Here is a 26497-nt window from a genome sequence, read left to right on the forward strand (position 1 = left end):
CAGATGAACTGAAACAGGTCCCAAACAGTCCGTTAAATGCCTCCCTGGGTTCCTCAACAGCAAATAATTTAGCAGTAGAGGGAATGTCTAGTATATTGAGCAAGTTTACCAGACTAAGTCCTCTTCGGGTTTAACACTGATATTCAAACACTTCCAGTGATTTGTCTTCCAGTGGGTTTGCAAGTTTGTAATATTGGTAACCAATGGCCCCTGTGCGTCCAGTTCAAGGTTCTCAGAGTTGTTCTTGTTACTTGGCATAACCAACAATCCCGAATCTTTATGCGACAGCTAGTATCTCCGTAGGCTTGTCCTTCCAACAAAAAGTTTCCGAAAAATTCATATGGGTCATGCATCATAACTTACATTGGCATTCCTTTTGGAAAAGAAAACACAACAAAAATCAAACAAACAAAACAAACAAAAACAAACCCCAAAATTCAGCAAAGTTTTTGGCTTCTGCCTCGTCGGCGTCTACCTGGAGTTGCTGGTCTCCGCCAGCCTGTTGTTCATGATCCCCAGGGCTCCCACGCCCCCGGAGAAACCGTTGTGGCGCGAGCTGCCGCACACCGTCCTCGGGTACCCGTTGGCCGTCTCCGACAGTTGCTTCTGCATGAGGGCCAGCGACACCTTGTTGGAGGCCGCCAAGTCTTTCATGGAAATCATCTCCCCCGAGAGCCGGCGTCCCTCGGTGTCGCTGTCGCACGGCCCGTCCGAGTCGGCGGGCGCGCCACCGTGACCCTGGCGGCCCTTCGACCCCGGTCGGATGGCGTTGCGTCGCCCCAGGAAGAGGTTGGCCTTGTTGCAGCGCTGGCAGAACAGGCAGCTCATTTTCTCCAGCATCCAGTTGAGGACCTGCTTGATGACGATGGAGATGACGTTGAAGAGCGAGTAGATGCAGCAGACGCCCATCAGCATGAAGAAGAAATTCGCCGCCCTGTAGAGACTTTGGTATTCGTAAGCCGCGCTCTGGCTGCTGACGTAGTCCCCGAAGCCGATGGTGCTGAAGGTGACGAAGCAAAAGTAAAGCGAGTCCACGTAGGCCCAGCCCTCCACGGGGGTGTACATGGCCGAGGCACAGCACGAGATGGTGATGGCCGACACGCCCAGGATCAGCATCACGTGGTAGACGGAGGGCTTCCAGCCAGGCAGCGAGTACGCCGAGAAGTCATGGCGGATCCCCGGCGGGAGGAGGCCGCTGTTCCGGATTCGCCGCTCCCTCACGGCCTTCATGACCACGGCCAGCAGCGTGATGATGCGCTCCAGGAAGAGGTTGAAGAAGAGGATGGTGGCAGCGCAGCCCAGAAGGCCGTAGAAGATCAGGAACACCTTGCCCGAGACCGTCACTGGCGTTGTATTCCCGAAACCTGCAGAAGACAGGGGAGACCTCTTAGACCATGAATTAAAAAATTAAACAAACTGATGCGATGCCCACACTGTGCAGTTACTAGAAGTTTACAAGCTCAAGTTATTTTTCTTTTTTAATCGTGCAGTTGAATATGCACAGCAGCAATAAAGGGTCTTTAGTGCAGCGTTAAGATGGACAAGCTCATAATGTTTATGTTGATGCGAGATTGTGGGCCTTGCATGGGAGCGACGGTAATAAATATATGAAATATTAATAAACACTCACACACACACGTACATATATCACACACATATGAATATATATGTATATATATATACATATATATATATATATATTTATGTATATATATATATATATATATATATACATATATATATATATATATATATATATATATACATATATATATATATATATGTATATATATATATATATATATATATATATATATATATATATATGTGTGTGTGTGTGTGTGTATATATACACACACACACATATGCACATAATCTAAAAATAACTCACATAGAGAACAATTAAAGGTCCAGGAGAATAAGCTGAATGAAAGCTACATGCACTTAACAGGGAGAATGAGGACAATAACAACAGAAGGACTGTGATTAAACAAACAATCTTGAACACACTGTTGGCTGGAAAGACAGTTTGAGACATATTTGATAAAAAACATTTTTAAAAATCCATCCATCCATTTCATAAACCCACTTGCCCATTGCACTCAGGGGGTTTGGTGGAGCCTATCCCAGCTTTTATAGGACAAAGGCAGGACACCCCTGGAAGTTGCCAGTTCTAATTTAAATTGTAAGTCACATTAGTTTGTACCATGCTATTATTATCCTATTATTTTTGTCCGTCTGAAATGGAGCGCAGTGCAGAGACGAGTTCAGGAAAATCAACAATGCTTCCTTTCATTCTGAAAGCATATCTCTTTGTGTGAAGGTGCTTTATAGTTCATGTGCAAGGTTTGTTTACACAGCCTTTACTACACACACTTTACTGCTGCTGTTGTGAGTGCATTAAAAAACATGAAGACACAAGAGGAGGCTGTGGGGGGAGGAATACGCTTAAGCCCTCTGTATTTACTGTATGTTTACATGTCTATCTATCTATCTATCTATCTATCTATCTATCTATCTATGCACATATATATTTTTTTCCTGCTGTGTGGTTCAGCTGCCTGCTATCCTCTCATGCCTCAGCCCGTTAGATGAGTGTTCATGCTAAGGTTGGAGTCACAAGGGTAGAGAGGAGGAGAGGATCTTCATGAATTCTGCTATGAAAGAGCGCTCTTCGATCTGGAGGAGTGTCACAGGTGCAGCTATGACTGCAGCCCCAGCGTTAACATTAGCTCATGGCTGGCTTTTTTTAAAAAAAATACATATAAAAAAAGGTAGGGACCAAATCCTGTTAGCAAAACCAATTGAAAACACTATGGCAGGATTACATCTGTTGTTAGGTCTATTGGATAATGTAAGAAATTTCATAAAGGATTAGAAATTGTGGTTAGAAAATGTTATAAGCTTATCATAATGTTTACCGAGTGTTATTGTCTGAGCCATAAGCAGAAAAGGAATTAAATTAGATTTATAAGTGTATGCTTGCAGCTGTTACATTTTCACTTTTGTATTGATTAAAATCTGTAAATATCCAGTGTAAAACAAGTAAAGAATACATTGCAAAGCATTTGCGTTTCGGAGCGGCACGAGACAACTGCTAATAGTGGTTGGAAAATGTCTTTATCCATTAAGTTGTGTTTGGTCATCAACCACAGTGAAGTTCAAATGGATTTTTTTTTTAACCTGTTGGCAGTGATTAAACAAGTATTGAGTTGTGTATTGATTCTTTAAATCCGCTCGATATTACAAGACAAACAATTGTTCACTTTAGACACTAAAAATGCAAACCTCATGGTGGAATCAAAGGAATAGAACCCAACAACAACAATGTTTAGTCTCTGTGGGACTAGCAGTGTATAATTCTAATGTTACATGTACTTAAATGAGGTCAAAAAGCAATAATATCCAGCAGTTTTGTATCACAAACAACAGTTTTTCCCAGTGTTTTACAACACTACAACTCAACAACATTGTTCCCCCTCTGGGACTGAATGTCCTATCATAAGCAGTGTAGTTATCTTTACAAAACATCAATCTAACATTTCAAACTAGTAGAAAACACACAATCCACACAATCATGTGTCGCTGAGCTGTCCCAAGACAAATTCCTTTGTATTCGCTGGTGTTTTATTTTGCATTTGGACTCTTTACGTTTCTCTCCCTCTCTCTCCCTCTCTCTGTGTTTTTATGGCTATTTGCATGCAAACACACCAGCACTCATACATCGTTGCCAGGGCCAATAAGTGCACAGCTCAGTCACACTCTCCTCTGACTCAGACACGTAATGTCATGCCCCTTATCCACAGAGAGGCAGATGGTATATTTGTCAACAAATAAAATCGTGCTGAAAGATCAACCGGTTCACTTCCAGGCCAAGGTTAATTGATTTTTCCATCATGTCTATCCTCCATTTCAGCCTTCTCCGAGCATTAAGCCAGTGCTGTTCCCCCCGTTTTTTGGCCAACCTGTCCATAACCTTCCTTGTCAGGTAATAAATGACATCAATATCGAGACAATACTTCCTTGATGATACCCGCGATGGCTTTTTTGACCTTATCTCTCCCCGTGGAAACCACTCTCCGCTGGGTTCGCTGTTGACACGCCGGGTCATTTAGATCAACACTGATTGAAACAGATTGTTTTATGGAAGCAACGGGGACAGAACATAAGAGAGAGAATATATCCTCCTCTTGTCCACACACACCTGGCCTCGTGTGTGTGCGCGCACACACACACACACACACACAAAGATAGACCGTTGTGGGTGTCTTATGCACCAAACCAGACACTGAGTTATCTGGTTGTGTCAGAGATAGTGACAAAGTTCAGTAACTGGCAGTGGAGCGCCGCAGGGTGAAAGCAGGATGAGGGGCAGTAATTAGGCAAATAAGGCTCCACAGTGAAACCCTATTGTAGTGTTTAATAGTTAATTAATTAACAGCCCAGGTCCCTTTTTTTTTTTTTTTTTTATCCCAAATGAATAACGTGGAAAACAGATTACATCTCCTCAGCGCGTGCAGAGACCGTCCCCTGATCCGTCTCTTATTACCCAGTAAATTACCTAAGAGAGGAAAAGGCACCCGGCATTGATTCGGTGTAGCATTTCAGAGCCATTACTCCAGACTGCCGTGTCAAGATGCATTAGGGAAAACAGAGCAACAACAAAAAAAAAGGTAAATGGCCAGGGCGACTCGAGCCACAGTTGCAAACACTGTGAACAAGCTCACTGAAACATTGTCATTAAAACCCCTGAAGGCCCAATATGGATTTATTTAAGTCTTTATTGAAGAGATAAACTCTTTGATAAAGGCACATTAAAGATAATCTAGGGACATACGAAAGATGCACTAAAGATACAATACTGTTGGCTCTACATGGAATTGCGGGATTTTACTCAAACATCTCAGCCGACACAAGAGGAGTTGTGCGATCAAGTGTTCATCAGAAAACAAGTATTCACATCAGCTACGCTTTCTTACCACTAGATGTTGCTAAATCTCACACACCGAACCTTTAAACATCACCTCCAACCCAGCAGCTAAGTCCAGACCAATGCTCCTCTTGCTGATCCCCATAAACACGTTCCACTCTGTCAGATCCAGGATGAGTTATTTAATTCTACGGACGTCGACAAGGGAGGAAATCACGTGTGCCCCAATCCAATAAAGCCGGAGCACAGGGGACATATACATTCATTTACGTTAAATAAAAGCAAGCACCGCTCGCATTGAAAGCGATGTTGCGCGCCAACGCCTAATGGTGCTTGCGCACATAATTACTCTCGGGAGATTCATCCAGAGTGAACGTGAATGCATACGCCGCCATTAGTTTCCATTAATTGCAAGTCGACGGTTTCAAGGGTAGGAAATCTGCGACGCTCTGACGCTCCCTGCATGGCGGGGGGATGAAAGCAGAGCGCCACAGGAACGGTGGTGATGTCTGAATCTGAGGCCCGCGTTTATCGGCATGTCAGGTTTCAATCGCATTCGCTTAAGCAGCGCTCTCACTGCAACACATTAAAATTGTTCGCCGAGTGCTGCCGTGAAGTCCCGCTCTAAGCAAAGATTACCGAGCGCGCCGCTAATAGATATATTGATGGGCCTGACACCTGCTGTGCATTTGATTTGGCTGACGAGGTCAGCCCCTGATTAGTCAACGTATTGATGCGCGCACACAAAATATCAGTCACAGTGGAGAAAACCCGCCAAGTCACCGGCGTTCAACAGTTGAGCTATTATGCGAAGAGGCACACGGGAGTTATAAGCGGCTACTCAATACGGATCAATAAAGTGCAAGGTTCAATCCTCCCTTCGGCGCAGAGAAAAGGTTACACTGAGGCCCTGTGCATATGGAAATACCCAGACTGATGGAATGATTTCCCCCCTCAAGTATAAATTTTGCCATTTCAGTAGTCACAGCAGTGCAGCAATCAAAACAGTTTCTTTCCACAAGTGAAAATGCTCCACGAGGCAGGCAATGCACTGTTCAATTTGCTGGTGTTGTCGTCAACTGCTTAAAAGGGGGCCAACTGAAGCTTCATCTCTGCACCACAACACTTTTCAACACTTCTATTCTTGGCATTTGTGAGGAATTGCGCCCCCCTTGAGTGCTGCTGTAATCAGCGCTCTGATATCATTCATAGATCAATTCGACTCACAGGAATGTGACTCATCATCTCCTAAGAATTGTCAATCTTGATTGTTCCGCAGGATGTGTTGGCTTTTTTTGGTTTGCAGCTGGCAGTTGACTTCAGCACTTCACTGAGCGCTGTTGGTTTTTAAGAGAAAAAGGTAGTTTTAACTGAGTTGGGGGTGAGGATTATGAAACACAAAACTTTCTTATGCTTGATTATACTTGTTTTAAGACAAGTTAAGTATTCTCTTAAAACATTCTCTTTTATTCTCATGTCAGTGAGACACAGGACAAGTAAAGTGCGGTTTTATTTCACACATTTACCCTACAAAGCTGGAAGTGACAGAAAATATCTGCAAAGGGTCTCCCCTTGACGAAGAACGCTGGCAACTTGACTGTAACATTTAAAGGTGGTGGTTGAGCAGGCGCCTACCAAACCCAGCTTTCCTATTTGTACAAGAGCCACAGACGCACTTGAAGGTTGTCACCGTCTGGTGGTGATGCACTGCACTGTTCAATCAAACATTTTGCAAAGCCAGTCTTTTTTACACCCATAAAAATCTTCACAGCATTCACACAAACTTCTTCAATAGCAGCCTTCAAACACTGGGCTCACAGCCACTCATTGTCTTCTTGGTTGTCTGCTATTAGGGAGGCTTGCAGCAGTCATGCCCTGCCTCCGTCCCCAGTTAAACCATGAGTCGTCTATCTACGGAAGGACTGGTTGCAAAGAGGTTAAGCTTTCGACATGAAGGAGTTTCTTAATCGGTCATCATTTGCACATTGAAGTACAGTGAAATTATTTCTCTGAAACTGACCCAACCCTCTGTGACGAGCAGTGGTCGGTCAACATTTAGGCACCAGATCCAGATTTCTATTGTTACAGGTTGCCAAGGTCACTGACTGGATATTCACTTGGACATTTTTTTTTTGATTGTAGGGGGAAAGAGGAAGACATGCTAACAAATACAAATGGTTGTGTTACAAGAGTTAGAGGATGTTTGGGCCTCTGGTCAGTTCAAGGTTTTTCACTGCTATCTTTTGCTCAAATCATCCTGATATCATCATGTCTTGTGCACCGCAAATCCTTTTATGGTGACACTTTGTTCCCATCCCCCACGTCCTGCCATCCCACGTCTTCTATTTTCATGATCACCTGTCTCAGCTTGATGTGTTTCACCTGTGTCCTGCCATCTCCCGTCCCCCAGACAATACAGCCTCCACGTTTTCTTCCTCCTGTGCCGGGTCACCTTGTTCTATTTCACTCCAGAATTCCAAGCCTTGCCTCCCTGTTGAGGTTTGTCTGTTTTTTTTTTGTGTGTGTGTTTTTGTTCTTGGCTTGTTTTCTTCTGAGGTTGGATCACGGGTTAGACGATTCCCAAGTGCGGCTCCCACCGTGATTTGGACCAAAATACGGAGGGCAAAATTCACATCCCTCACTGTGTGAAAGGAACCTAGGGTCACTGAGACTTTAACCTTTAACCTTAACCTGCAGGTGGAGTCCTGCTTGGAACAGGACCGTGCTGAATACTAGTTGCGATCATTAAAAAGGATTAGTCCGTGTTCTTCATCAGCCCACACCTGATATTAGCAACATCTCTACACAAACTTTCAGGAAGCCGCTTGCAATTAGATTTCAATCTCTAGCAATCTGTTCTGTAAACGCAAATGCTCAGGGTGCATAACAGATGAAATTCACTCAATGCATTTGTAGGAATTATGCTGATGTTTGTTTTACTACAAATATGCCGTAGGTGCCCTCCCACCTGCACTGAGCATGTCTCTAGTCTGTCACCAAACTCAAAGAGAATGTGAGAACTCCCTTCTTTACCTCTTTTGCTTTGTCCACACTTCAGAAGGAGTCCACGCCAGTCTGGAATCCTTGTACCACAGAACTGATGCTGTGAGTTCCACCGTCTGAGACCGTCTTATTTTGGGTAAGTTTTTGAAGTCATTTATAACTTGAGGCCGAAACTGAACATTTTAGCAGGAAGCCGGAAACAGGGGGCTAAACATGCAATTTTCATTGCAAATATGTCTTCCAATTACAAATTTTGCATCATATAAGTCTGTGTCTTGGCATTTCACATTACCTTGGAGCTATTTGCCTTATTCACAACTGACACCTTTTTTCCAGTCAGCTCCCACTGAAAAACACCAATCGATTCTTTGTACTGGAAATATTCTCACAAGGCCAAACACCAATCGTTCTTGCATATTTTACCATCATGTTCTTTCATGGCGGAGGGTTTGTCATGACCAGATCCCATAGGCACACGCCACAAAGGGACACAATAAGGGGGGGAAATATTCAGGGCAACCAGTTCAAGTGTGCCAGGGCGGCTAATGGATGATTAAAGGTTACCGAATGCACTCACATTTATGACTTTGTGCATGACTCAAGGACACGCTGCACATTTGCTGGGCTCTCTAAGCAGTATTGATATGAAGGCCACCGCGTGTCGTCAAGGACAACCACCCATCGACGTGCACACCACCCCTTGAGGTCCTGGAACTGGACCTGTGGCTTCAACACGTGACTGTTTTACAAACCAAAACTCCAAAAAAGGAAAGGAATAAAACAGCTGCCCCCTATCGCCTCCCAATGTCCCCAATTAAAGAGCTTAAAAACAAGCTCCCAGTCAAACTGTGTCCCACTGGTGGGAATAGTGTTAAATTGGGCTGATAGGAAAGGCAGCAGAAAATGCCACGTCCCTCCGATGACTGTGTTTCTGTGACGAACAGGAAATAATTAGTCATAGGGTGGCGTGGCGGGGGTCTGTGGAGAGGACCGAGGGGCTGATGAAGCAGCAACATGGCCAGACCTGAGACATCATCATCGCACCATCTGCTGAGGAGCTGCCAGGAAAACTGGCAGACTGGATAATAATAGGAACATTCACACATCGCTGCCAGCTTCAGAGAAATCAGAGGAGGTCGAGTGTGTGAGATGCAGCAACGTTCTGCATATCTGCGCGTTGCACGCGTCGACTAAACCCCCCCCCCCCCGGAACACCACAAGCTTGGTCTTGCATTTCACACTCGGATCACCCACAAAGACTATGGCCGACACGTTAATGGAAACTGTTCTTTATGACAAAGCGATGACATTGAGTGTTTCGTTCCGCACGTGACGCATGTGCGGTAATTAGAAATACCGGGCCGCGGCGGTCGTAATTAAAGCACGGCGACTGCTGAATTACAGAAGAACTGCGTCCATGTCCGGCAGATCGAACATTAATCATCTCACGGAAAACATGAGCTAAAATCGCTTCTTTATCTGATGTTGTGTTTTGTTTGCTGAGCGGAGACTTGTGTTTAAAATTGCATCTCAGCGCTTAATTCACTGGAAAAGACAGAAAGAGGGATTGATGACTCGACTGCTGTCTGGATCGATTTAGTGTCCAAAAAAAAAATGCTGCATTGTCTTTGGAGCTGAGCCAACATTTATTTCCCTCAACCACCCCACTGCTCCCCTCCTTCTCCCCCCCCACCTCCTCTTTTCTATTGTTTTGCTTTCCATTTTGGCGGAAGCAAACTCAGTGCATGAGAAAAGCCATGAACATAATGCCAATATGAATGTAGCTCGACATATTGGAAACCCTGGGCTTTTACGTGTATTTATGTAAACATGATGCCGCCAAAATGAAATTCAAACAGCGCCATCTGCAAATTGCGAACACAGATTTTAGTCCCCAGATGAGTCTGAGGAGTTGCTCTGTCGTCGGCGTAATAGATTCTACCTGAATGATCCGAAGCCTACCAGTGCGTCCTTGTGTTGTTTATTATCTTGCTGTGCGTGCACTCAGTCAATGTTTGAACAAGAGCTCGCTACATGACGCCCTCTTGTATTATCCCCCCAGAATAAACACACCTGTCCAGGTGAAGCTTTTGAAATGCTTCGACCCTCTGATCGGCACGATAAACCTGCGTGTTTTCGAGTAATATCCAATGCGGTGCGCTCGCACACAATCGTGTCCTTGGTACATGATGTTTATTAGGCGTGCTCGTGCAACAGCGCCAGGTACGTCACGTGAGAGCAGTCAAATTAGAACCCGGAAGAGAACAAATGATTCTGCTGCTTAGGTCATCCTATTTAATTGGTTTCTCTCTGCGACTCCTGCGAAAGCACGAGTCCCTGAAATTTAAGGCTGTGCTACAGTCTGAATCCTGTCAGGGGCCGCTAAGTCACTGACAGGACGCAATAATGATCTGGGATCATACACGGATCACACTGCCTGGGTGAAATAGGCAGGCAAAGCTCCGTTGCCCACAATTAAACGATGTTTTACTCTCCATCGACTGAATGTGCCAAGTGCAAATCCAACCCTGCCCGAGGCTCACCGCCTGGAGGTGGCTGAGTCATTTGCGAGTTCCAACTAAAATAAATACATTCCAGCATATTTGGCACTGTGCGAGCCTGGTTGTTGTCTCGGGGGCGACCCATCTTAGTTTATAACAATCATGTTAGATAAATAAAAAGTTCTATCAGGAAAATGTGGACCCATTTTCAGCTCTTAACTGGTTTTTTTTCACCCCGTTAACTTCAGTGAGCATGAATTATTTTTCTTAAAAAGACAAAACAATTAAAAAACATGGATTTCAAGATTTTTTTTTTAGCCCTTTCGTTAAAACCTCCCACAAAAAAGATGCTGAAATTGATGCTCTGTTCATCTTTCCATTCCGTTTGGGAGACGCAACACCAGGTTGCCAGCACATCAAATGACCAACATGACTCCAAGGTTGTGAACATTTCTGGATAGTACACCCAGACTCTCACTTATATTGAATATTTACAGTCGAAACACTACTAGTACTGTATGTTTAAGTGCAGGCTTTCTAGAAAGTGAAGAATGGACTTTTCACACTTCTTGGGATTCTATTAACAAGGTAGAGATGCATATTATTGTGTGAAACTTGCATAAAGTAAGAATATTATGTAAAGATTTCAGAATGACTTTATATACGAAACGACATCCGTTGACTTTCAAGGCACGTGTAATGTTATCTCCTGGCCGCGGTTCTCTCCAGTGCGCTACATACACATGATCCCACGGGATGACATAGTGCTCTGTCAAACCCTTCACCCTACAATCTAATCTCCGCACTGATGCAAGGTCACGCTCAAAAGATCACAGGCGTCGCCCGTTTGGAAGCCTCCTGCCGCCGCGAGGTGCTAATTGTGTTTGCAGAAAGTTTTAACGGTTGCTCTGAGGAACGTGGAGGAGGTGTGAGAGGACGCTGATTCATCTTAACGCTGAAATTTGCAACGCATCAGCGATCTTGGAAAGAACAGTTCATTCGGTGCATTCCAAAGACACGGAGGACATCGAGTCCTGCTCTTTGTCTCCGCTCGGCTCTTGGCTTGCGATGGACGGTGGCCAGAAATCATGCTGCCTGACAACTTGCTGTTGGGCCACTGAGATAATTAACTGTGCGTGTTTAAAAATGATCAGCCACTGTGGTAGATGCGGCGCGGCGCAGGCTCTCTGCAACAAGACAATACGCGACTCTGCTGCGTCCGTCTTAAAGTTCCAGACCGGGACTGAAGGGCTCACGGATAAAGTTCAAACTCCAAAAGTTGCAAGTCAGCACCGCTGTCTGCTCGAGCGCAGAGTGAGCTGTCAGAGTAACCGATGACGATCCGACTGTTAACACTTGGAGCTGAGTTTAGGCTCGGGGCAGAGGAAACGAGCCGTGCTACGAGAACGCCGGTGCAGCGGGTGCAAAGGTGCAAAGAGTGCGCAGAGTTTGTTCGGTCCAAGAATTGCCAGTTCAAAGAGCAGTATCAGTGAAATGCTAATCAGTTTAAAGAGGAAGAGGAAGTGGAGTAGGAGGAGGAGGAGGAGGAGGAGGAAGAGGAGGTCCAGCAAATCTGCTGTGTCCTCTGAAATGATCTTGGTACCAATTGGCCCCAGAGACTTGAGTTACTGTTGGTAGGCGAGTTCATGCCTTGGCAAGTCAGCCTGGATTTATGACCTGCTGTGACTGAACGTAGAGGTGTGTACAGCAATCCTGCACAACAGGAGGAGGATTTATTAAGGCTTGCTCTCCGGCACACACTCACACGCTCACACGCATCTGCACACCCACCTACACACACACACACACACAGACACACACAGGCAGATGCTAGATTAAGCGACTGTCAGATGAACACTTATTATTTTTAATTTTGGTCATTAATTCAAATGTGCGCTAATGATTCTCTTGTCCAATTTGCGGCACAAAGACGGAACTCGCTGCATGTTTGATTCCCCATGCAGCCGGCACGCACAACCAGGAGGGCCGATCGGTGCGCAGAGCACCACAGAGATCTCAGATCTCAGCTGCAGATGTGTCTCCGCTGCAGGAGGGCAAATTTTTATGATAATTTGTATGATCATGCAGGTGTAAATGAAAATATGCCTTGGAGATGTTGTCGATTTGGGCAGCTGCCCATGACAGTCACATTTTTCTTTTCTTTTTACATCACTATACTCACAGCATACCTTAGAATTTGAATCAGTGACTGGCAGTTATTTGATGGATATTCAGCTACAGGGCAAGGCAGCAGGCTGAATCGGCTGGGCACAAACTAGCAACCGTCACAGTGCCCTCCGCCCTACCAGGCGTCTTTCTGACGGCCAAAACAATCTGTACCAACAACAAAACAGCCAGCGATGCAGCTTTCGCCTTTTTACTTTTTCACCCTCTTACACTGTTGCTCATTTTTCAGGTGTGCAAGAAGCTTCGCTGTTCTGACATTCTCAAACACGGACACTCCATCTGCCTTGCAAGGTTAAAATCCCAGATAGCAAGCTGCTGAGGCGTGTCCCGTCTAGTCCAATGGCTTCAGAGGAATTGTGAGGTCAGGGGGACGCTTGCGGAGCATCCCTCTGGGGGACAAAAGTCTTTGAGGTGGCCGCGTGGAGGGTGTGAGCGCTACGGCAAAGGTGCCTGATCTGCACGCTTGTTTGGACAGATGGCTCGTGGCGAGTGGCGAGCATGAAAAAGGCCGGTCCCCAGAGTTCCACCGAACAACCCCGGACTGAAGTGAGGTGGCGAATGATCCGCATTTCAAATGTCAGCGGTTTTAATGATGGGTGGTTAGTGCAGCTAAACGGAATTAATGAAGGCACTTTCTTTTGGGCTATGTCTATGTGCCGCGTCTAGACGGCGCACTGCGAGGGACCCAAAGTGTCTTTCATGTCTCCTGTTCCTTCCAGAGGCGTTTGCTCTTCCCTTCGTCTGGGATTTCACAGCAGTGCACAAGAAAGTAGAAGAGACGACAAAAAAACGGCAGCACTGCAAGGGCGAAGCGCAGAGAGCCGCGCTGACTTGCCTCAAATGGCTCCATAAAATAACCGTAAAGTGATCCTCATCTTATTATGTAATGCGCCGGTTGTGCAATGCGAGTCGAGTCTATTTTGTAACACAACTGCAGGTGTACCTCGCAGAGTCGCGACTGTATAAATTGCCGGTGGGAAGGAAACCAAGCGGCATATGAATGAATCCAGGCAAGTGTTGGCAGAATGGGGAAGTTGTTAATAAGATTTTCCTTTCAAACGGAAACACTGACCCGAGCAGCCTTACAATGGTTGACAAGGCGATAGACAGAAGGCAGGAGCCCGTTTGAAAACACTTTCATGCGCTGGTGAGACAACTTCTCACAGATTGCACTGCTTTCCGGACCTTGGCGCACGCTTACAGTCACGGCAACAGGCGCCACTCGGGCCCAGAGAGACAACGCAGAGCCGCTTGCATCTGAGTAAAACCGTGGCACCAAAACAAAAAACATAGCAAAGCCGTCCCCGCCCATCCATCATGTGACTTTTCAGATGACTTAAATGCCAGATGGAGGTCACGTTGTCTTTCAGCGTTCAGACACACAAATTACAACGAGTCGGTACAGTGCGGAGAAGGACTGTGCTTGGCTGTTTCACCCCAGAGACATGCCTGCCAGGCCCTGGTTAGACAGGCGTGTAATAGTCTCACCAACCTGTGCGTCTGTGAGACCTTGTGGCCAAATCAGCATTTTTCTTTAAAACGAAAGACAGGGAAGATAACGCTGAGAAGACCATTAGGAGTGATTGTTTATTCTCGCCACACAGCACGCAGCAATGAAGACAACGCGGCTTTTCTCCTAATCCCCCCGAGAAGGTGTCACAGTGAGCTGTCGGTGGTCCATTTTTGCTTTTTTTTTTTTTTTTTTTTTTTAAATCAAAACGTTAATTTACAAGCAAAATGTAATGTCACAAAATGCTGGTGTGATCTTTTTAATGGCTTGTTGCTCTTAGCAAATTGATCTCATTTTGAGTTGAAAGGAGATAATTAGCTTGCGCTAACTCTAATGGGAATCCTTTGAACCGTCACACGAGCACATGCGTGAACTCTCTGCTTTTCTGTTGGGGCTCTGTGCTTATTAAGTCTCCCTGTTAAGCATGCATTAACTAAGGCACTCCCACTACCGGACACTTACAGTGCACAATATGCTGTGAACAGCTAGCTGAAAAAGTGGCCACTACTTCAAATTTGGACACTCACAGTTGCTATTCTGCAGATTTTGGTTTTAACCAGTGGTTATTTAAGTTACTGCCGCCACTCCATAGTCTCCAACCAGTCTGTCCATTCTCCTCGGACCCCTAGAGATGTAATGGCAATGTCATGTAATATAATGTTACGTGTGAAAACTAGACGTGATCACACCAGCAGCCATCTGGCACCAACAACCGTGGCAGGTTCAAAGTCACTTCAGTTCCCCTTTCCCTCATTCTGATGCCTTAAACACATGCGGGCATAGCAGATATAATGGCCCTGTACATTTCAAGTTTCCTAGCTTCGTTAACAATGTTTTACGTCCTGCTGTGTAATGAGCAAGGTACCTTGGTGGGAAATCAATACCGCGCCTCCGCCGCTCCTGCACCGCTGTTTAGATGCCAGCAGTGTTTGAACGGTAGCGCTGCTATTTGAGGTAGCTTATCTCCCTGTATGTTCCACTGTACAATGAACAAAGACTTTATATTATTAGACTTTAATTCATATGAGCACGACATTTAGATGAAACACTGCAAATGGCTGATGCATATTCTCTCAATTCTCTTTTGCCAGTGGGTTTCTGAAACAACTAACATAACGCAAATCATCACCGCAATGCAAAACGGTAGAATAAAATAAGGATTGTACTGTTTTAATACTGCTTGCATAGCCTCAGCACAAGCTCTGTGTTACAGTTTAAGCCTTCTGGGCATTGCTTGATTCGAACCGCATATCTCAGCATTTAAATGGAGGGAGAGACGCCATATATCTCGCTGTATCATCTGCTGAGAATACTGTGTCATCTTGCTGCAGCAGCAGCCTGGTTCGGCAAGAGTTTAGCAGGATGTCATGTTCACTTTTAACTCCGCCAGCCTACAACGTTTCCCCACACTTCCCGAGTTGTTTACAGAGCGCGCGCAGCATCCTGGCCTCAGTTTAAAAGACAGCCCGAACAAGAGTTTGTTTGCTGTGCGGCGTGTTAAACTGTCCTGTCTGCTTTGTCTCCGCGACTTATCTGAGTGGGTGGATGGGATGCGATGGAGCAAGAAGATGCAACGACTGCCAGAGGCGAGGGGAAGGCAGGACGGGGGACTGTCTTAAAAAAAAAAAAAGTAATTAGGCCACAACGCAATCTTTACCTGCAGATGAATTATGACGTCTGAAAACTGCACAACGGTCTCGTCCGACTCAATCTCAATAAGTTGAAAGTCTCCTGGCGGACAGCCATGGTTGAGAACACTTGATACACAAGTGTCTCAGCCATGCAGCGTTGCCCCAGATCGTAATTGTCAGCTATCAATGAGCATTTAGTGCTATAAATAGCTTTGGTATAAAATTCTTCCCAGAGTATCTCTTGTGCCCTCTTTTGATGTTGCTGCAAACACAAACACTGCGTCTGCAAATGTAGGACAAGATTACGCATCCTTGCAGGAGATGACTGCAGTCAGATTAACAAATAAATGAGAGAAAAGAAAACGAAGGCACAGACGTTCTACAGGCATACCAGCACTTTCCCGAGGCAGTACCTGGCTGTGACGAGTGTGTCCAGCATTATGCTGCACAGAGATGCTCAAGGATAGATACGCAGGGCTGGAATTGGATTCCGCATTCTTCAAATTTTAGAAGTGAAAGAATTTGGTGTCTCATGGCAGGAAACACGGACCAGATCTGCAGCCGTATGTTTGAGCCCAGACAACCAAGTTGAAGTAAATGATGCTGAATTCCAACTAGGCAGCAATGAAGACGAAATTTGTCAGGAACCAGTGCCACAAAACTTTCACTTACGCCTAATAATCCAAAGAATTGTTTTTGCCATTTGAGGTGCCCCCCCCCCCCGCCCCCCTATTTTTTAAGTCTTAAATGTGCTTTTTAAACATGGAACAGCCTTGTCAATTCCATGTGTCAAAGTGTGTCAGATGCTGACAAGGACTTTTGACAGTTTCAAAGAGTCTCAAGGTTTTTGCAGTAAGCAGCCTTGAAGGAAACAGGAACTGCAGCTACCATCAGCCCATGTCAGCCCATCACATCACTTTGCACCACACTCACAAAACTAGTGACGCTTCGCTGAGTTTTAACATGATATCTCGCTGTGACATTATTTTATGATTTGTGGCGCATGGCTCTTGCGAATAACCGAAAACCCAATTAATCCCAGGGGGAAATTGAATTTTTGTAGCAGCCACACACTGAGATGTAACTACAAGGATAAGAGTAGAAATAGAATAGGAAACAAAAGTAGAAATACACTTGTATTACATACAGGAATGAGTCCTTGCACCATACATGCAAAAAAAAATGTCAAACTGATGGTGGTGCTATATAAATATTTTTCTATTACAAAACTTCAGGATTCATCCTTAGAGAGTGTGAATTTCATCCCAACCAACATCAATCGATTTACTGAAATAAATTCCTTTTGAGGAACATGGATACTTGCACCCAAATATCAATACAGATTGATGTCTGAATTTGCATCAAAGTGATGGATGAGCTGAGTGGGCAATAATTAAATTTAGATTTCTAGCCTCAGCACACAGCAGCGACGGCTCTGTGAAAGCACTTCTTCACGATTTGAGGCCGACGCCTGGCTCACGTTCACAACAGGCCGATTGCTGCATTGAAAAAAAAGAGAATGCTCATCAGTAAAGTTGGAATAACCTAAAGTCTATGCGGGGTCAAGAACTGCCAGTGTCGATTCTTGAGACGGCGTGAAGAAACAAGCCTTTGATCAAATAGCTCAGAGTCAACTATGCCAAGGCTTGTTTTCTTTTTAAGTAAATCCTCTTAAAGCAGATAAAAACTTCACACAGTGCTTTTACTTAACCTCTCCTGGTGAGGGCTCGTCAAAGAAAAACACATCTTTTACTGTGTACCCGCTGCACACCCGGGAAATGGAGAAACGGTGCAGCATGACCTGCGATGACCTGCGAATGCGACCAAGACCACGAGCAAACAAGAGCCCCTCCCCCTCACCCCCCGGTGTCCGCCGCCACACTTTCATTCTTCAAAGCGGGTTTTTGAGGAGCACCACATCAAGGGGAGCAAAGTGTCACCGCTGATTTGAAGCCTCTGCCACCACTGCTGCCCCGTGCTGCCAGAGGTGGGAAAGGTTCGAGTGGGGGAGGGGGAGGGGGAGGGGGAGGAGATCTGGGGGAAGGTGGCGGTCTGATAAAGAGTTGAGTGGGAAAGGCCCCCCGAATCTCTTTCATATATCGCCTGCTCGCGAGCACCCGGCGAAAAAAGAAAACTAGTGCACAATCCCGGAGTGGGGGTGGAGTGGCGGGAGCTTGGTGAAGGGTGGTGGTGGTGGTGGTGGTGGTGGTTGTGGGGGGGGGGGGGTGATCAAAGCCAGATGGAAATCAAAACAGAATTCCGCGCGAGCATAAGAAAAGAGATAAATTCTGTAGACAGACATCACCCCCTTTTCACCCTCCTCCTCCTCCTCCTCCTCCTTTCTTCCTGCCAGCAGCTGAGTCAGTTTCTATGATCTGCGGGATGGGGGTGGAATGGAGGGGCGGGGGGGGCTCCTGCGCCGCTGCGTGACAAGTGGAGCACAAAGGATTTTCAACCTGCCACCACAGCCACAGCCGCCCGCCGCCGTGCGCGCAAACACAGCTGCCAAAGGGGCCGGCTGAGCCTTGTGGTGTAATGAATCCCCCCCCCCCGAAGCTGTCCACCGCGCGCGGTGCGCTGGTGAGCCTGTTATAAGCCCCTAATGACAGGACTACAGTAAATAAACTTCTGACAGGTCGGCTTCTCCCGGCCCGATCCAATTCTTTCCCGTAACCTGGCCGCCGCCACTCTCCCTCCACCCCCCTCCCCACCCCAGCTGCAGTTTCCAATTAACGGGAGGGTGCCAGGAGGATCCTGTTAGGTGTTTTGTGTCCTGAGAGCAAGGTCAGTGCCGCTATATCCGCCCCGCGTTATTACCTGGAGTGTACGTTCAGCCGCTCACATTCACCCACTCATATTTTCGTGGCTCCTCTCTAGCTGTCAGTGAGGGAGGGCGGGCCTGTTGGAGCGCCTATTGGAGCCATCAGGCATGCAGCGCAGGGTGCCGCTGGCCCTCGGGGTGCCCCTGCGAGGGACACTTGCTCTTTTCTGACCTATCGCACAAGCAAATGTTAAAGCGCCAGTGCAGACGGGGGCATCACATTGACATTCCTGTTGGTCTGAATGGATATGCAAACGTCCTCTTCCCCAACCACACCACAACCACACACACACACACACACACACACACACACACACACACACACATGCACGCAAGCGCGTGCCTCCCACTGACAAAAGGAGAGAGACGCTGCACCCATGGGTGCTGTCCTATAGCCGGGGATGAATGTGCGGTCCCTGGCAGGCGAGTCAGATGTCACCCCGCCGTTGCCAAAGCACCTCGCGGCCAAAAAGAAACGCCTGACTGGGAAGACAGAGAAATGTTAATCTGTTACTCTGTATGTGAGCCAGTGAATAAGAAGGCAGCCCACAGGGACGCCAGATCTCTCACATTATTACATGCAGACTGTCAGCAATCAAGTCGTTGCTGTTGTGTTGTTGCTTTTTTCTCCCAGAGCAGCAGGCTTCAGAATTCATCGAATCTTCCACAACTTGACAAAGATCTGGCTACATGTCAGTTCTTCAGTAGTTCCCACAGTTATTAGAATGAATTAAGTGACAACGCAAAGGTGCAAGAGATCAGTCGGCACATATGAAAGGGGGTTTCTTGGATTCATTGGACTCAGTTCAGTGATTGACTCATGCTGTTGTTTATGGGAGCGCTCTGCCTTTGGACACAGAGCTCTGGGAAGCCGGTAAATGCTGCATACACTGACCTACCTATAGTCGACACCACGGTCCCAACAAAATAAAAAGCTCCGGTAAAATCCCATCTTGGCCTCAGAGCGTCAGCCCGGATCCCCGCCGCGATGGCATCCTCGTACTCCCGCAGAAAGGAGTTGAGGTCCTGCAGGCTGATGTTGAAGGTCTCGCTGAAGTTGAGCAGCGTCCCGTTCCAGCGTCCGTGCGCCCGCAGCTCCGAGGGCCTCTCGATGGCCGAGAAGACCGCAGCGCCGCACAGCAGGTACAGGATGATGAGGAGGGCGAGCAGCGCGAAGCGGCCGTTGTCCTCGTTGAGGTGCAGGGAGCGGCAGCTTTGCAGCCGTTGGCTCGGCATCATCCAGATTTCAGCACCACTCGCGCGTCGGACAGCGACCAGCTCCGCATCGGAAGCGGCGGCCGCTCCTCTCGCTGCGGGCCGGCTGGGAGTCACTGTCCGGCCGCCTTCACTCCACTCCTGCGGGTGGCATCTCCACCTCCACGCTGCTGCTGTTGGCTCGCCACGTTGTCCCGCGGTAGTTGCGAAGTGGCATGACGTGTGTTTGCGTCTCTCTGTGTGTGCGTGAAGGGAGCGTGGGGGGGTGCGAAAGACGCTCCACTTGTGGATGGCAAAAGTCCGCAGATCCGGCGGGAGTTGACGGGAGGAGCGGACGGCGCCCACTCTCGTGGCACTACATCTCCTCCACTGCAGCAGCTGGTGGCGGTGGTGGTGGAGTGGACCGCAGCTCGCAGAGACCACGCGGTTTCACGAGCAGCAGGACGCTTCTTTGTGCGATACGAGCGCCGGTGTCCTCGAGGCTCCGGGCGCGTTCCCCGCAATGGCGCTGGCCAATCTCGCAAGTTGTGCGCGCCAAAGGAAGAAAATAAAAGCCGTCCGCTTGTCTCCAGTCGGCGCATCTATCCGCAGGCTTGTTCGGGGGGGGGGTCTGAAGATGCGCGTTGGACGGCGCCTAGTGGCACGTTTGCATCCTAATCCGCGCACACGATGAGATCACAGGCTCGCCTGCCAGCAGGTGGGATGCTCGCTCAGCCGAGGGAAAAGGGAGCCGCAGAACCTTTCCAAGCCGAAGTAGTCCCGAGATAGCAGGGAACACGAGGATTACATTGCCACTTGAGTTCAGCCTTGTCACAGTGAGACGTGCGCGTATAGGTGACAGGGCGCTGAATGGAAGCTGGGTTTAGAAAAGCTGAAACAAAGGCGCAGCGCTGAGCTTTCCGGCCAGAAAGTTTTCAGAGCGAATCGGAGAGTGGGAGAAGTGTTGTAGATACACAAGATCACAGCAGAGTGCAAATTAATAACCGGAAAATTGCTCTGTTAAACCTTGGCAGCACTCTTCAAACAGCACATAAAAGTGTGCATGATGTACAGAATTATTCACAAATTTATTGATAGTGAAAGTCAGTTAGCACATGTCTTTTCTTATAAAGTAGAGAGAAAACAGAAGAGCGCACCAAGGAAAATGGACTATTGGGAAAAAGTTAACATGTTTTATGGGGATTTTATTTAATCCCTCATTGTTCATCTAATCTATTTCACTGTGAGTGATCATATTTGAAATATCAGCTGACAGTGGAAAGAACTGTCAGACCTGTCAGAATAGGCATAACAGCATTTAACATGGAGTTCCATTAAGGCATTACAACCATGTGCTTGAGCCTGTGTGTGTGTGTCTGTGTGTGTGTGTGTGTGTGTGTGTGTGTGTGTGTGTGTGTGATTGTAAAAGACTGACTGAAAAACAGACATGATCTCATCCTGTAGTATCTTCTTTATTTGGTTAAGCTGAATCACCCACTTGAAAGCACGTAGCTTTTAGGACCCTTTTAAGACAATGAACTGCCGCACCTTTGCCAAAATCTACTTTAAAAAAATATCTCGTAAACAAACTGCGTGTCTACAGCAGGACAGGATTTCAAGATCCTGGATGGTGGACATAGTTGAGTGAGTCCTTCCAATGCAGACATGGTTCAAATTACTCCTTACATATATAAATAGATTTTTAAAAAATCGAGCAGCACCCTTTTGGATTATTAGAGACACAAACAAAATCAATGGTTACGTGGAGCCACTGATCCATAGAAATACATTCGAGATCGACTGATGCCGTAAAAAAGGGCAGGTTAGGTGAAGTGAAGTGAGTTCTGGAGATTTTATGCCCCAATTATCCTCTTACTGTAGAGTTCTCTAGTGACCAGCATAAAACACTTAAACAGCTTGAAGGAAAAGACAACACAGTTGTGAAGTGACAATATTTCCTGTATCTTTGCAAAAGGCATTAGTTATTAGTATGACAGGAACATAGCATAGGTGCGACATAAAGTGGCTTCATTGATTCTGTGGTCTAATTTAGATAATTGGTTTACAAATAAAGGTGCAGAATACAAATTCAGGATTTGATGAGCGTACAGTCCCAGCTCCTTGCGGCCCTGTCCTTGTCAGTCTTTATCACGACTTTCAGTGCAGCACAATGAGACGTTACAGAAGGAGACATCAGGAGAAAGTTGAGTCTGCTGCATTGATGCAGAGCCCATCTATACATTTAGCCTCTGGCTGCCGCTATACGCAGGAGGCAGTATCACTTCAGCATCAATGGCAGCTCCAGGAAAGCTGAATGTGGAAACACAATCTGTGCCATTTCACTGCGTTTTTTTCTTTCTTTTTCTCCTTCCTAATTTCTTCTCAGGGTCCCTGGAAGCTGCAGAATATCACAGCATACACCAGGCAGAAAGCAATGAAGTCATTACAGGCGTTCAGGCATACAGTGCAGATGATGCTCATCCCCCCCTTCCCGCACATAAGCACATAAGCACACGCACACACACACACACACACACACACACACACACACACACACACACACACACACATTCCTCCAGGTAGGTTTAGAGTCCTGGGTCCACCTGACTGTGGGCAGACATCGATATGCTTTTTGGGAACCGTTTTGGGACCATTTTAGCTTCAAAGACACAGTTCAATACAAAGACACAAGTGGGTTTAATGGCCAAATCCATCTTTTTCAATTCACAGTAAAATCATCCATAAACCCATCTGCAAAGAAGAAACCGTTAATGAGATAAAATCAAGCTTTTTGTCTGCAACAAACGCTTTGATATATACAGTATAGCAAAATACTGCATACTTCTCTTTGCATATAAACAGCAGCATTTTATGAGCAGCATTAATTGTCTGTCATGAACAATCAATAAAGTGTCTTTGTACTGTTTAAATAATTTCACCATAGTTGAATAATTTATTGAATTATTATTATTTGAACTGTCTGAGGTCTTTCCTTCTAATACAAGCGTATTACACATAAAAAATATAATCCTTGAAATAGTCAACCACTGCAGGAATCATCCTGCAGTAGTAGCTGCTTTTAAAGTGGAATGACAGATGCACTGCAGCTGCAAGTTCCCCCCCCCCCACACACACACCTTAACTGGCTCATTACGGGAGATACAGGGGGCACGTGGGAAAGACTGGCAGGAGGCGATCCTTTAGCGTACAGCGACAAAGTGCTCCCGCTGTGAATAAAGATGAGATGACAAGGGAGGACACACGTCCACTTACAGTGAGAAATGAAACACGGAGGGAGGCGAGCTGAGGGATTTCCTCGCACCCTGCTGAGTAGAGAGCCGCACCGGCCCAGTGATGGAGAACATGCGGCAAAGCTCCGTCATTTTGCCGTTCCCAAACACACCGGCAGCGGTTCAACAGGGGAGCCATGCAGTGCAGGTGAGTGTTCCCACGTGAGGTTGGAGGTTGAGGTTTATAAAAAAAAAAAAAAGGAGGGGGCTGTGGTGGGAGGTAAAGCACAGTAGATCGTTCATTGATTTAAATATGATTTGACAAGGCCGCTTTGCCCACGGGCCTCCTGAGATTTGAGGGAAATCTAATTTGTCATGTGGGTCTTTGGAGCATTTCAATAATATTAGGTGAATCTGGACATGGGTCTATAGGTCGGTGTATTGCAACAGTAGTGTTTCAGAGTGAAAACACAAAATGTGAAAATACAGTAGATAATATAAATCAGCCCTGAGAGTTTAAATGCACTCTTCAAAATCAGTTCTGCGCTTGGTGTCTCCATTACACCAAAACAAACTGGCTCCCTGCAGGTCCTCAGCAGCCTCCGCAGGAGGTTCAGTGTTCAGCGTAGCAAGCACTGAGCAAACGAGGGTTTGATGGGACCACTGCCGTTTTGCAGATGCTGTCAAGTGATTAGGCAAGTACATAGCATATCAAGTAAGAGGACGTGACTTTTTTGTACTTTATCTGTGCTGTTTTTTCCCCCTGAAGATTTCAATTCATGCCATGAGTTCAGACATGCCAAAACACTGGCAAAAACACTTCACAAGGGTGTCACTAGGGTGCATATTTTGTTTTTCACATCTGCAACTCTGTCAGTTGGATACACTTTTGAAGAAGTCTTTGAAACAAGCACTTACATAAGTCCAAGTCAGTCTCTACGTCTTTTGCAAAACACGTGGTGCAGTGCACAATGTAGTCTTTCACAGTTATATGCCTTTGCGTATTCCCACTGTAGTAAAAAAAAAAGTCCACTCTTCATAACGAAAAAAAAAAAAAAAAAAAAGAATTTGCTCTCTTGAATCCAATTACATTTACAGTCCAATACCAACAGTTGAAAAAATCTTCTTGGTTGGAAAAAAAAAAAATGAATGGAGGTAGGTAGGGTCCATTTGCAGCCTGCTTTTCATTTTGCTAAGAAATTTATCCGCTTGGATTCTTTGCTGGTAGGCAACAATGCATGATTTTTCAGTCCACAAGGCGCTCACATGTCTCTTTTGAAAGTGTAAAGCTGTTCCTGTCGTGATATCCCCGTAAAAGGAACCAGCCCAGCTTTATTTTCAAAAGAGTAATCTTTTGAAAACGCTTCAAAAACACAGAACTCTTGACGTGCCGTCTGCCTTTTGTCCTATCTGTTCAATTTGCCATTTTGCCAAAATAGAGCGGCAAAACATTTATGTGATCAATGTTCCTCTCAAAACACGGTCCTTTACAGAAATGCTGTAAAAGAGGAGAGAAACATTTTGTTTGCCCTCGTATGTGGAGCCCTTTGAGAGGATCCTTTTTACCTTGAGCCTATTTCTACTGGCGAGACACTCAGGAGGACGATGGGGTCAAAGCTGGACTTGCGTGTGGTTTACTGCGGTTCTCCTGCATTATTGTACCTTTCAAATCCACTCATCCTCTCTTGGAGGAGTGCAGCTCTCAAGGGCAGCCAAAACGTTGGAATTAGAGAGTAAATATACCTTTCGAACAAGCGAAATAAAATAATAAAAAAAAAAAAACGGGGAAGATTTTACATAAAAGTTGGAATTGCCATCGGCTTGTTTTGTTTTTTTGTACCCCCCTCAAAAATCACTGCAGAAATTAAAACAAAGTGTGCCGAAAAAGAAGAGCTCACAGTGAGCAATCCTGCTTGTCTGTTGAAAACGTGCATAAGTTATTGACAAGCTGTAGAGGAGGTGGGTGCTGTTTACTTTTATATTTTGGAGGTATCTCTTGCTATCTGAGTGAGTGCAGCACTGTGCTGTTGACTAATGAAGGAGCATCAGCTATTTTAATGGTTTTTAACTGATCATTTGCTCAGTCACGTAAACCCTCCATTTTGCATTGACTTTTGTGTACTTTGTGGACAAAACTGTGAATTTGCCGTTGCATGAAATCGTCTCAATCCGGCCAGTATAAAGAAGAATGTTATTCAAGACACATTCTCCTTTGAAAAAAAAAATGTCCTTTTTTTTTTTTTTTTTTTTACAGCGCTCTGAACTGCATGCTTCTGCACATTTGCTTTGACGCAGTACATTCTTCACCCTAGGGGCACAGGTTCCCGTGGTGCTCGTGCAACCCCAGAGTCCAGTTCATTGGATTAGTCGTGAGCCCAACCATTCCGTGTTGAAGTGTTGTTTCCACTTAAAGAGATGGTCTCACAGGTAATGGATACAAGGGAGAAGCCCGCAGACGGCATGGAAGCAATCATTTCAGACAAGAAAGCGGCTTGCTGTATTGCGTTGTTATTACGTGTGCTGCAGTGGTCTTCCTGGAGGAGGTGAGACGGCGAGATGGTCATGGTTGGTGTCTCCAAAGACAGCTGGCCCGGTAAACCAGGCAATCAGGCAGGCAGTATAAAGTGGACTCTGTTGTCCGTTTTTGTGTTCTGAATTGGTGCAGAGACACACTGCACAACCAAATGCACAAAGCAGCACTTGAAAGGGTCACAGCAGTTGAAGTCGTATGTCAGCAAACTAGCAAAGCTAAAGTTACACATTTTCATGACCAATGCGATGTTTGCTGAGCCTGAAGTGTCCATCATTTCACTTCTCAATTTGTGGACTATTACAAGTGTGGTCAAGCACGCTGGGTTTTCAAAAACCTAGTCGATACTCAACATTTTCTGCACTTTGCACTCAGCATACTCCCAAAATAGTATTTAGTACTCGATTGATTTAGGATAGTCTTTGGTTAGTAAAGATTTGACTGCTTCAAACCTCCAGAACACCTCCTTTGATATTGTTAATCGTTACATTGGATAAACTTCTGCCAGCCTTCCATTTCAGGTAATAGCATTATTATTAAATATAGAATTAAAAAAAAAAAAATCACTGTAGATAGTTGTCCCAAAATTGTAAACATTGGCTCTTCTGAATTTGCCAGCAGGCATTGGAAAAAGAAAAAGTGTAAACATCACCCTGATGATCTTACTAGTTTATGTAGGTCATGAGAGGCATCCATATTAAACTGGGGCACTTTCACAAGAGAAAACACAGAAGCGCACAAGCAAAACTTGCAGAAAGTGGGGGGAAAGGGTTGGTTAATTACAGGGGAAACGCTGTTTGGACAGCTTTGTATACCGCAGGCTGCTCTCCTTGTTGTTGTGAAATCTCGGGAGCAGCAAATGTCATGGTCTAGTAATTCTGCCGTTAAACCAGAGAGGATAAAGCCACCCTCTGAGAAAAGCCCACACCTTTCCTCTTCATATTTGTTTCCCTGTGTTCA

At 45.9% G+C, this 26497-nt stretch overlaps 1 protein-coding gene across 1 annotated transcript; it reads right to left on the reverse strand.

Moving 5' to 3' along the window:
- Positions 1 to 437: 437 nt before the first annotated feature.
- kcnk12 (potassium channel, subfamily K, member 12) lies at positions 438 to 20325 on the reverse strand. The gene is made up of 2 exons (XM_076018815.1): positions 19483 to 20325; positions 438 to 1364 (listed from the first exon to the last, which is right to left on the reverse strand). The coding sequence occupies exons 1-2, from the start codon at positions 19820 to 19822 to the stop codon at positions 472 to 474; spliced, it is 1233 nt and encodes a 410-aa protein (XP_075874930.1). The 5' UTR covers positions 19823 to 20325; the 3' UTR covers positions 438 to 471.
- Between the last annotated feature and the right edge of the window lie 6172 nt (positions 20326 to 26497).

This window comes from Nelusetta ayraudi, unplaced genomic scaffold, assembly GCF_046127955.1.
Source record: "Nelusetta ayraudi isolate G7.1 ecotype Tasmania unplaced genomic scaffold, CSIRO-AGI_Nayr_v1 ptg000008l, whole genome shotgun sequence".
Classification (NCBI taxonomy): Eukaryota; Metazoa; Chordata; class Actinopteri; order Tetraodontiformes; family Monacanthidae; genus Nelusetta; species Nelusetta ayraudi.